This window comes from Callionymus lyra, chromosome 17 (genome assembly GCF_982586985.1).
Source record: "Callionymus lyra chromosome 17, fCalLyr1.hap1.1, whole genome shotgun sequence".
Taxonomy (NCBI): Eukaryota; Metazoa; Chordata; class Actinopteri; order Syngnathiformes; family Callionymidae; genus Callionymus; species Callionymus lyra.
In genome coordinates this window covers 14,362,552-14,374,920 of record NC_141834.1, presented here as the reverse complement: position 1 = coordinate 14,374,920, position 12,369 = coordinate 14,362,552, and the positions used below count along the sequence as shown (strand labels likewise).

At 39.2% G+C, this 12,369-nt stretch overlaps 1 protein-coding gene across 2 annotated transcripts in view; it reads right to left on the bottom strand.

The window, feature by feature from the left end:
- prkcg (protein kinase C, gamma) overlaps positions 1-12,369 on the bottom strand; it is a 70,222-nt gene that overhangs the window by 43,151 nt on the left and 14,702 nt on the right. Inside the window, exons 11-17 of one of the 2 annotated variants that reach the window (XR_015709210.1) lie at positions 12,025-12,116; positions 11,590-11,652; positions 11,273-11,411; positions 9,563-9,643; positions 9,362-9,469; positions 8,284-8,424; positions 5,640-6,867 (exon numbers count right to left, since the gene is read on the bottom strand). Coding sequence is in view for 1 of the 2 variants with exons in the window: in XM_087778996.1 (XP_087635122.1) it covers positions 6,706-6,867; positions 8,284-8,424; positions 9,362-9,469; positions 9,563-9,643; positions 11,273-11,411; positions 11,590-11,652; positions 12,025-12,116 (786 nt within the window). In the remaining variant the exon portion in view is untranslated. Of the gene's footprint in view, positions 1-4,612; positions 6,868-8,283; positions 8,425-9,361; positions 9,470-9,562; positions 9,644-11,272; positions 11,412-11,589; positions 11,653-12,024; positions 12,117-12,369 lie in introns of those variants that run through there. The other variant, XM_087778996.1, reaches the window with a different exon arrangement.

Sequence of the window (12,369 nt, the reverse complement as noted above, 5' to 3'; positions counted from 1 at the left end):
TTGGTTTATAGATATTTTCTCACACCCCTAGTGGCAAAAGAGCAGAGGGCGACGCACTCCAGATGGGCGTCCATGAGGCACTCGGATCAGATCATCTCCAACGGCAACAGTTCTTTCCTGAGACAAAAAAAAAATCCACTTGAAAATCTCTTTGTCTTCTCAGACTCTAACAAAAAAAGTCGGACTGGTGACTGACAACTTAATCGAGAACTTCTTGCTCAGTTCTTTCTTCGTCGCCGACCGACACGACATCATTGTGACCTATTTCTCTCGATTCTTTAATTCCTGTCGAGGGAACAAACTTGTCGAACAAATTAAATGTATTTCGTCAGTAAACATAAATAAGAAGCAGATTTATTTGTATTAATTCCAGAATGTTTATGCGAGAAACCCGATGTAGCCATATATGTATTTGTAGTATCTGGGTACTTGAACTTGACAAAATCGTTACTACTTTCACATGTACAAACATCAGCTTTAAAAAGTGCTGCAGTCGACTGTATCCTCTCGTCCCCAGTCATGTCCGAGATCTCGTGGGCTTTCATTTTTCCTCTAATTGCAACCAAAAATGAATAAATGCTGTAATTGAAAAATACACTTTATATAACTGTGAACCATATAAGGACTATTGTAAAAATAAAACATTATTTTAAATACAACAAAACTAATATACAAATCATTTTTTTGTAATTTTTGAAAACAAATGACACAGTGCTGTCAAATATTCAGTAATAAATTGCGATGTATCGCATATCGTAGTATTTCATCTCTGGTGGGCCACACAAAGATTTCTGGCGGGTATTTTGCCAAGTATTTAAAGTACAAAGTATCCATTCAAAGTTTTACTAGCAAATAAATGACGACAGTAAAGTCAGTCTAGGAATCAGTGCCCCCCCTAGTGGCCAGGAGGACTAAAACATCTCCACATCAGGGCAGAACTATTCGATTTGACGAGAGAATTCAAACCTCTGTTGTCCTTCACCTTCTCACGATAAAAAGATGCTGAAACTGAAGGATGGATTCTTTTGTCGAGTAAATAATGTAATAATAAAAACAACGGCTACTTCTTCACGTCCTTGATCGACCGAACACCTCGAGCACAAGGCTTTCTAGAGCTGGAGGGACTGAAACACAAACAAGTAGAAGAAAGAGAGCAAATATGACTTTTTCTTGCATCAGCTGTTGGCCAAGAAAACTTGTCCGACTATCGAAAAACTTTATGTTGCCTGTCGGGGTTTTATCGGAATATTTTGTTCTCAATAACCAGAAGACTTTTTCAACGCTGGTTTCTAAAATGTACGTACAAAGCAAATAAACATCTGCTCTCATTCAAAAATGGTGTTTTTTACAATAAAAAAAAATGTATAAAAATTAAAAAAACTGAACTCACAGTAGTAACAAACGTTAGCTTTAGAACATAGGAGTAAAACTCAGGGGCCACATTGTTTTAGCAGTCAAGGTTCCGAAAAAACAAAATGTGTATTTACCAAACTGTCATAGCCACATCAAAATATGAGTCGGATTGTTATTGTCTTTTCACTCCTGGGAGTTGTAGTAAAATCTGTTCCTTAGCTTAGCTTAGCTTAGTCAACCTTCAGACAAATTATAAGTTATGAATTTGATACAGGTGCTTCAGCAAAATTATTTTGAATGAGCACATTTTGTTAGCAATAGCACAACACAATACAGGGGGCAACTATACGATATATTTCGATACTGTAGTAACAAGTATATATTTGTAGTATTGTCGACTACTTAACTCTGGTGTTGCAGAATTTACAGACCACATGACTCTTGATGTAGTCGTAACTGCTTTCATTTGATCCTAAACCAAAATATGTCCAAACATCAGCTTTAAAAGATCGAGTCGATTGTATCCTCTCGTCCTCAGTCATCGCCGTGATCTCGTGGGATTTCAATGTTCTTTTAGCTGCTGAAGACGTTACGAAGTTCGATTTGGACGCAAAAAAATAACTAACACTGAAAATAATAATGTTAATTGCAACGAAAAAAAGAAAAGAAAATACGTTTTTGAAAGGCCACTCGCTAAGAAAAAGGAGAAGATTTAGCACGATTGAGTGCTGTTAGATATTGATACAGAAGTAAAATCGTTGCCGTAGCTTAGCTTAAGCCACTAAAGTCACAAGTTTGTCACAGGTGCTTCAGCAAAATGTCTTTGAATGAACACATTTTGTTAGAAATAGCACATAAAAGTTGATCAATTGTATGTTTTTTATTTAAAACAATTCGATATTTCGATAACAGACGGACACAACATGACCTACACTCTTTTCTATGAATGCTTTAACCACATACATCGAGAACATTAAAGATATTTACTGTGAAAGTTTTGTGTCAAACTAAACATATTACATCATATTTTTCTTTTCACTCTTTTCAATAAAGTTTACAGCACCAATGTCAAGATAACAAGTCAGATGCTGAACTATTCATGTGACCTGGCGTTTAAACTATTCATCATATTTCAATCAATTCATCGACTCCTCTCCTCCTCCCCATCCTCCCTTCACCACCTTCCTGCGGGAGGTATTTTTAGCGGGGGCTGGTGGAGGAATCCTATATTTTTAGTAACTGTATCAGTAGTCTACTGCACACTGTGACCTCGGGGAATGATAGCGAGAGGCCGGGGAGGGGAGGAGAGATCCTGAGCCGATAAAAATAAAGAGAGACGGTGGAAGGAGAAGAAGAAGAACGAGCGACTGTCACAGCATCGGCGAGAAGAAGAAGAACCTGAAGTTAAGAACCGGCAGATTAGTGTTAAAATGTCAAAGGGATCAAAAGTTGTTCTTTATTATCTTTTCTTTATCATGAAAATGACAAACTATTCATAACAATTTATAATTCAGTCTTTAAATATGTCATCTCGCTGGGGCCGTACACGACCTGTCAATAGGCCACGTGTAGCCCCCGGGCCGCGCCGAAACGGGCGCATTAATGGCCTTGTTTGCCGTCAGTGTTTCGCCGACTGACGAGCAACACGATGACATTTACATTTTTTTTTTTTCGGCCAGGCGAGCAGCTTCATCTGAAGTAGAGGGAGAGACGTCATCGTCCTGAGATGATGGTTCTGTTACTCGTGGGATCTTAACAGGAAAAACATAAAAATGATCAAAGTATCTGTATATGTTTGTTTTAAAATGACTGGGATTTAAATGTATTTATTTATTTAAATTGTTATAGTTTATTTTTTGGATTCTTTAATAAAATGTGTTAAATAATATCAATTACTTTCAAGTAATGAAAAAAAGCCAAAAATAAACATAAGTGTGTGTTTTTTTAAATGGTATTCTCCCTGTATTCAGTCATAAAAACTTTTAAGAAACGAAAAAATGTGTAGCAGTTCCTAAAATAAAATACAATGATTTTTTTGGTTTTAATGTGTTGAGGTTATCTTCAATTCAAGCTCTACTCTGAGTAGAGAAAAGTGAATCACCTGGTGTCTAAAGAAGCTTTTTATCAGAGAAATTTTCTTAAAATATTTTAACAGATTCTTGGAAAATATGAGCTATTTCTTTCCCTTTCAGAAGAAAGCAAGTAAAAAAAAATAAGAATTTAACAAAACACAGGATACAATTCAGATATTAAAAAAATGATATAATAATAGTTACTATAAATAGTGATATATTAATTAACAGAGATCATTTAAATGTTTAAAAACTGATGACAAAAACAACAGAATTTTTTTTAATTTATTGTATAAAGTAGGTATACATTTAATAGAGAAAAGAATGGAGAAGAATACAAACTGTATATATATATATATATAAAAATATTCTATTTATTTATTTATTTTGTAATCATGTTTTTTATTGTCATAGTGTAGTCATTTCAAAACTATACAGTGATTCTTTTTTTTCAATGTTATCCTAAATTCAAGCCCCACTAACTTCATGACCCCTGTAACCTTTGACATTTTTTGACATCAGTCTAAATATCTCAAAGATATTTTACTACATTCTTTAAAGAAATTATGCAGTTTTCAGAACCAGCGAATAAAAATAAAATGTATAAAACGCAGCATAACAAAACTAATTTTCCTCATTCTTTGATGAAACATGTTTGCTCATTGGACATTGTTTTAGGGTTGCTAGAAAAGAAAAAAATGCTAAGCTAACATCACTCGAGTGGACCCAGGAAGATGATTTAATAGCGAAAATGAGCTCCTTGGCAGAGGTATGACCCTTATCAGTGTTTGTTTTAACGACTCTTTTAATTGATGGTGATTCGTGTCACTATTCCCTCCATTAAAGAGCGACACACGGACAGAATGGAGGCGCGAGCGAGCGTCGGGGGGGTTTTTTAAACACGCCGCGATAATGAAGTGGACGCAAAAAAACTCTCATTAGAGGAAAAGCATGATTTAGAGACATTAAACAGAGAAGAGGAAGAGCGATGAAGGACAGGAGGAGAGAGGGAGGACGAGGAGGGAGATGCAAAGTTGATGAGATTTTAATGTGAAGGTCAACTTGTTATTACTCAGATCTCTGAGGGGATATTAGTCCCACCGTGATCCAGGCGGAGGGCGGGAGGGAGGAGAGGATTGTGCTGTTTCAACAGCTCCAGTAACACAGTAAACACTCGGGTCAGCATCTTGTGTGTGTGTGTGTGTGTGTGTGTGTGTGTGGAAGCTGTGGATGGCACTTTTGTGCGGATGTGTGAAAGTGAGAGATGGAGCGTGACACACTCGTTTGTTACTCCAACACACAAACGCTTTTCTTTTTCTTTTCTTTTTTTGTTGAAATTGTTTATTTCCACATGCTCCTTCCAACACTATCGGCGGGGCGGCGGCCATGTTCGTTGAGATGAGGTTATTTTTTCCACGTATTGAGCTGAACTCTCCCTCTGAGCCTCACATTTAATTACAACCGATCAATGACGCGACTGGTTACGCAGCAGAAAGTCGTCGGACACACAGACAAACCCGAGCAGGAAACAAACTCACAACTACTTTTAAAAAAAAAAAAAGCTCCGGTCACGGTTGGTGGTTTTTGTTTTTTTTTTGAAGCTGACAAAAGTGCCGTGATGTCACTCATCGTCGCCGGTGACGCCTGTCGTTGGAGCTCTTTGTCGACGTTGTGCTTTTACAGCGACCCGGACCGTCTGAGGTCACGATGTGCCGTGGACTCCAGAGGTTATTCAGGGATGCTGGGATGTGGACGGTGGACCAGAGGACTTTGTTTTTGAAACTCCCTCTTCTCTACATCAACATGTTTATTCTCATAGAAGATATTTTATTTAGAAAACTATTATTTTATATTTAAAGCTCCAAAGAAATTTGTTTTTATATATTTTAGCAAGTTGTGTTGTTTAACCGAGACAAGTATCTTGAAGTCTGGTCATTAAAAATAATTAAAAAAACACCTTGAACCACTATTTTTTTTCCAGAGTCAATGACAGAAATCAGGTTAAAGGCGAAGAAGAGAGTGCAGGTATGGTGGAGGATACAGAGAAGACCTTCAAAGGAAATAAATGACAGAATCTGAACTAAAATGACAACAATTTAAGGTAAAAGTTAAAAGAAAATATTCTTTAAAAAAGCAGGTTCATAAAACTTACAAACTTATGAATGTATTACTCTCTTATAAATTCCGGTTTGTGTGTTTTTTTTCTGAGGAAACACAAAAAAAAAAAGTCAAGAAACACACACATGACAAGATAAAGTTATTTAACATTTTTTTGTTTTGTTGTTCATTGTAAACCTATTGCTTGTAATCGTATAAACATTTGAAATCATATAAATTACATAATAAAAGTCTTGTGTGTGTCTTAAATGTTTTTTTGTGTATTTGCTCAGAAATATGAAAGAAATTCAAGTGTCAGGAGTTTTTAACCTGTTTATTTTAAGTAGAAAAACTTCCAAGCTGTTTATACTATAAACTTTATTTATGTTTGATGGTATTTCAGCTCCGTTTCTGTCACATGACCTTAAACATGCTCTCCATCCCCTCCACCGCGTCTGCACTCTCTTCTTCGCCTCCATAAATTCTGTACTTTTGATCAGAAAAAAACTTTAATTTCCATTGTATTTAATTGTTAAAGTTTGAAAGTTTTTTAATTATGTTAAATGACCGGACATCAGACACTTGTCTCAGTCACACGATAAAAAAAAACCTAGTGAAAATGATTAAAAAACAAATGTCTTCGGAGGATTTTAGCAAAAAAAAAAGTTGCGACCCCTCTGCTCATAGATCAACTGTTGCGGAGTGATAAAAGATCCGAGCGTTGAAGTCATCATAGGAGGAGAAAAACAAGTCATCAATAGTCTCTCGGAGCTCCTTGACTCCTCTCTGCCAGAATCCCCACGGAGACAAACCTTTCCATCATGTTGTCACACACTTTAAAACAACAATCAGAGTCTGTCAGCGGCAAATAAACAGCTCTTCTCACTTGACACGGCTGTGACGGGGACAGCTGTTCCTCCGCCGCCGCCGCCGCTGCTCTTTAAACATCGTCTGGGCTTCTAAACAAAGACGTGACGGGGCGTGATGGGATATTTAGGGGGGATCTGACATGACAAGAGATCTAAAATAAAGAGTAACACTCTTATGCATGCATAGATTATATAGAGAATCTCCACTAGTTCTATGTGACGGAACAAAAACCATCGGCCTCTCCTTGTAAACGTCTTCTAGTTCTCACCAAATTAAATAAATCTACTAGATTCTACAAGGGGGGGGACGGGGTTCAAATGGCAGTGAGAGGAGAAGGGGCAAAGTCTGGGTTGATAAAAGTGAAACTCTGGAAGTCTTCCTGGTTGATGGCGGCGAGGATGTCGGGGTCGGAGGGAGTCAACACCGACGGAGCCGCAGTGAAGAACTGGTCGAAGTTTTCGCCGTTTCTTCCGCCCTGGAATAAACACCAGAACGGCGTCATTAGAATAATTAGAATCTAGATGGGATTCTTCACCCAAAATTCAAATTTCACTCGTTTTCTACACATGGTTCTCACTTTTATTTGTCTAAAAACACACTTAAAAACCTGCAAATACCTCAATTCTGTTTGTATTCATCGTCCCTCTTGTATTGAAGCCTTGGCCTGAGAAATTTCTCAAATTTTAGTTTTAATAACTCTTTAATTTAAGCGTGTTTGTACAGAAAGTTCCCTGTTTCTCAGGGCAAAGAGACTCTGTCAGAATTTAAAATATGAACTTCTTGAATTTTTTCCTTACAATTTTTAATAAACACGTAGGATTTTTTTAAGTGACTTTTTGGACGAAGAAAATTGACCCATTGTGTGGGATTACTCTGAAATATCAGATAAAAATTGGGACTATTTTAAGTAATCTGTTCCTTTTTAGAGTTATAGACAAAAAGGTTTGTTCATTTTGATGTAGCGACTGGAGCTCAGTTGTCTTCGTCTTTATCGTCGCCCAAAAAGACACTTGAAAACATCCAAATACCCTCATACTGCTCGTCTGTAACGTACATCTTGTATTGGAGGAAATGTTCTGAAAAAACTTAAATCATAGTTGCTTTGTCAATAGTGATCGTCAGCTGTGATTAGTTGGCTGGGCGGCAAAGCATTACGGGAGCTATTCTGGTCACTGTTATCATATTTGATGACGTTATGGGTCTCTCAGCTCCTGCCTGAAGTGTTTCCTCATTTAAACACATTGCAAGACTTAGACTGTTAGCCTAGCAATGTACGCTTAACACGAACTTTAACAAATTTAGACTGAATTTCTGGAAAAATTCCTCATATTGAGGCTCCAATACAAGAGGAACATTACACATGAGCAGTATGGAGGTATTTGGATTTTTTTTGAAGTGCCATTTTGGACAAAGATGAAGACAACTGAGCTCCAGTCGCTACATTAAAATGAACAAACATTATTGTCTATAGTTCCAAAAAGAAACAGATTACTCTGACTAACCCTTAGTAGCCATTAGGGTGAGGAGAAAATGAGCGAATGGGTGAATTATCACTTTTACTACAACGATACAAATGTGATGCTTCTGCCCTTTGACCCCTTAATGAAGGCGCCAAACGTGGCCAGGTGGGCGAACATGGAGCGGATGATGACAGACATTTGAATCGAGCGGCGTTTGGACAGTTGGGTCAAAAGATCCACGTCCATTACGGCGGAACCGTCTTCCAAATGGAAGCACGGATCTGAGGGATGAGGGTGAGGAAGGCGGGTGAGGACGGGTGAGGATGGGTGAGGACGGGTGAGGACGGGTGAGGACGGGTGAGTGGCGGACAGAGAGGGGGACGCGACAGGGGAGGACGGACAAAACGACGACGTCCATCTGCGCTACTGACAGTTCTGGGTTTGAAAGGCGGCGGCAGTTCCAGTCGCTCCAGACGGTCCCAGTCGATCCAGCGGAAGAAGGGGTGCTCCCTGATCTCCCTCTCCGCCTCCTCCCCCCCGCCCAGACGCTTGGCCGGATGTTTGGTGAGAAGCTTCAGGACCAGGCCAGAAAAAACACAGAAGCAGTGAGACTTTTTTTTGGATTACTTTCCAGGGTTATGCTTGGCTAAGTTACATGGACTGAGAGGAAGGGGACATCCTGGAAAGGTAGGTAGTCCCATTTCAAAAGCAGACACTTACAAATTCCTTCATCAGCATTTTTTTTTTGGACCTCAAAAAATGTAAATGTATTAAACTGTATTTAAAAAGATGAAGCAACAAAAGTTTTTAATGCCTTGAAAAGTTCCAAATGAAATGTATTTTGAGTAATCTGTCAAAATCTTCATTTCATTAGTTTCACAAAAAAAAAGCCATTGATACTAAATGTTATTATGAATACAAATTTAATATATTTGTCAAAAATCACTGTATATACACTTTCTAAGGCTTTTTATTCCATTTATTGCTCCTATAGGGTCAGCTATAATAAACCTTGCCAGCGTAAAATGCACCAATAATTAATTTTAAATTAAAAAAAATTGTTTACTGTAAAATGAAATGAAGGAACTGAACGATTCAATTGCTAGCTTAGCGATTGCTAGCTAAGTAATCGTTAGCTTTGCAAGTGCTAGCAGCTTACTTTTTTTTATATCAACGCTTTATGGTTTAAGATCTAATTTATGACAGGAATATGTTATTATATTCAGGGACGAACTCCAGATAAAAACAGCATAAAAAAATAAGTTTCACCAGTTTTCAATCGTTTACAGGTTTGTTTTTTCAGTAAACTTGACTAAAAACTAGCGTCTTGACGTGTCAAGAGTCATGATATGTTATTTCAACACATCATGGCACCACTGGTGTGGTAAAGATGAATCGACCTGGTCAAAGAAAGTGGTTACAGTAGAAATTATACCTCTAAAAGGTCAGAGGTCAAAACAACTTTCAGTCTATTGATCCGGTAAGATTCCGACAGAGAGCTCTACTTACACCTTTGCATATGGCGACAGCTTCGCGGGAGAGACTTTTGGGGTACGAGACGCACTGCTCCATGATGGACTGAAAAAGCTCTTCCTCGTCGATACCATCGAACGGCGGCTGGAAAGGCAAACACGGAGCTACTTATAGCCGAACCAAAGCAGCTTTTTTTTTTGTTTAACTTTCTGGATTAAGAGTGATTTGTTTTGTTACCTGTCCTGCCAGCATCTCATAGAGCAGAACCCCATAAGACCACCAGTCCACTGCTTTGTTGTACGGCTGATACGCCACGATCTGGACGAGGAAGAGATTGAACGAGTGACATGAGGGCGTGTAAACGTATGAATGAGTATTACGATCCGCATGACTCGTGTGTGTGTGTGTGTGTGTGTGTGAGAGAGGGTGTGTGGCAGGAACAATCGCCAAACCCTCCGGGGAAATATATCGTAGCTCCTCCAAACTGGCAGATGCAGCAGAATCAATGGGAGTTTACATAAGAGAATCGATTCACCGGGGATCCGCGGGAAGGTTTTCACTATCAATGACGCACACAACAGCTAAATCCACCGTTTCCTGGTGTCGACTCTGATCACATAAATCACACACACACACACACGTCTGTACTCGTGCTTGACTCGGTGTGTCATCACTTAGAGAGGTCAGTGAAATGGAGAGTCGATGTTGTTGGAGAGTCTAACAAGTGCACACTTCAAATGTTGAACAGCCGAGAATCCTCTGATGGTTGTTGAACTCGTCCTCTTGATTCTTGTCTCGCATACAGACACTAAAAATGACGAGTTCAAGTCAACGACAGAACTTAATTCGAGTCACTGCGCTCCCATCTTACAAAAGGTGTCAACAAACAGTGAACCCCCATGATGCCCTTCTTCATACTGATCTATTTAGTGACAAGTAAAATGAGTAAAAATACAAATTCAACATCTATGTTGCTTTGTCAATGGTGATCGCCAGCTGTGATTGGTTGGCTGGGCGGCAAAGCATTACGGGAGATATTCAGTTCAGCGTTACTCAAGGTTGTTGAGGGGATGGTACCTCGTATTTAATGTTGAGGTCTCAAGTTTAAATAAATGTTCTTAAATCAATGTAACAAGGGATGAAATTAACAGTCACTACTCTGTGGATATCGTTTAATACGGAGGTTTTTCCGAACTTAACCTCCAGCAATAAACTACTTTTGTATCTTATACTGAAAGAAAAAACAAAGATCTAGATCAACAAGTGCGAGTCGAGAGCATCGGCTTGTTGATACCTTTATAAAAAACATAATTAAATATATTAAGTAATAGTTATTTGTAAAGCGCCTTTCTACACCAGGGTCACAAAGCGCACTTAAAAAGGTCTTAAGATGGTTCTTAAAGGAGTCCAGAGACTCTTCCTGGAAGGATTTCTCTCCTCTGGTCCGGAAGCGTTTTCAGGAACCTTCAGTAGATTCTGATCCACAGATCTCAGAGCCCGAGCTGGGGTGTAAGGCTGGATCAGATAACTGAGGTGGAGCCTAACCATGAAAGTAGGAACCAGAATTTTACTTCACTGGCAGCCAGTAAAGAGTTTTAAGGATCGGGGAAATGCGAGTTCTCCTACTAGAGCGGGTCGGAATTTTGTATTAACTGCAGGCGAGACAGCTCCTTCTTGTTTAGGCACGAAAATAAACTATAACAATAGTCCAAACGAGAAGACACGCATGGATTATGAAGTAAAAAATCCAGTAGGATTGACGACAAATGAAAGTGTAAAAGTGAAACTATCTCAAGTAGTGTTTGATTACAAGCGTAAAAGTTCCTTCAGCTCATGTCATTAAATAAGGTGACTTTATTATCCAGGAAGAAGAAGAGGAGGAGGGTCGAAGAGAGGAACACAGAGAGCAAATAAAGGAGAGTTATGGACCCGTATGGGCTCGAGTACCTCGGGGGCGATGTAGTCCGGTGTCCCACAGAAGGTGTGCGTGACGTCTCCTCCAAACATTCCCTCTCTGCACATCCCAAAGTCCGCTATCTTGATATGTCCCTCGCTGTCCAGCAGCACATTATCCAGCTTCAGATCCCTGAGGAAGATGGAGCAGCTCGGCGGCATGAATCATCTTGATAGATAACACCTTTAGAACAGTCATTACCCACAAAAGACATGATAAATCTGTGTCACGTCCTCCTCGCGCCGCACCGCCGAGCGATGGCGGCACCAAAAAAACCAGGCCACGTTAGATGAGCAGAACAATTCCTCACCTGTAGATGATGCCTTTGCTGTGGAGGAAGAAAAGTCCCACCGCGATCTCCGCTGCATAAAACCTGGAGGAGGAAATAAAAAAAAGTTTTCTGCAAACTGGAGAGGGATGACGACAAGAGGAGCGACAGAACGGAGCTTGAAGAGGCTGATGAAAGGACGGGTAATCAAAAAGATGAAAGGCGGGAGGGGGAGAAGAAAGGGAACAAGAAATGAACAACAGGGGAAGAATTAGTTTTCAGAAGATTGATCAAAGATTATTGATTAGATGAACCGCCCGGGGGGAAGTGGAATGTACACGAGGAGATTAAATTAAAGGGAGGAGAATGTCTGGGAGAGTTGATGGCTTTTTATGAGTCTCCAAGAATAATGAACAAAGAGGAGAGGAGAGAGGAGAGAAGGGTCGGGGCTTGATGAAGGCTTTTATCAAAACATACGCTGCGTGAGCCTCTTTGAACTTCCCCACGATCTGGATGTGGAACATCAGGTCGCCTCCATTCACGTATTCCATCACGTAGTACAGGCGGTCCTGCATGTACAAGGAGAGGCTTGTCAGAGTTCAATAGGGTTTCATGACGCCGCGAAACAAGTAACAAAAAAATTGAAATAAAAGAAGAAAAGAATATATTTTGTGTGAAAAAAACTATAAACATACATTTTCTAATACAATGGTAAAAAGTTAAGGTTATCAAAAGAGTCTTAGAGTATCTATATAAACAACATTAGATTCTAAAGTAGAAAAAAGAAAAATTAGCTTCCAATGGATTTTAAATGTTGTAATT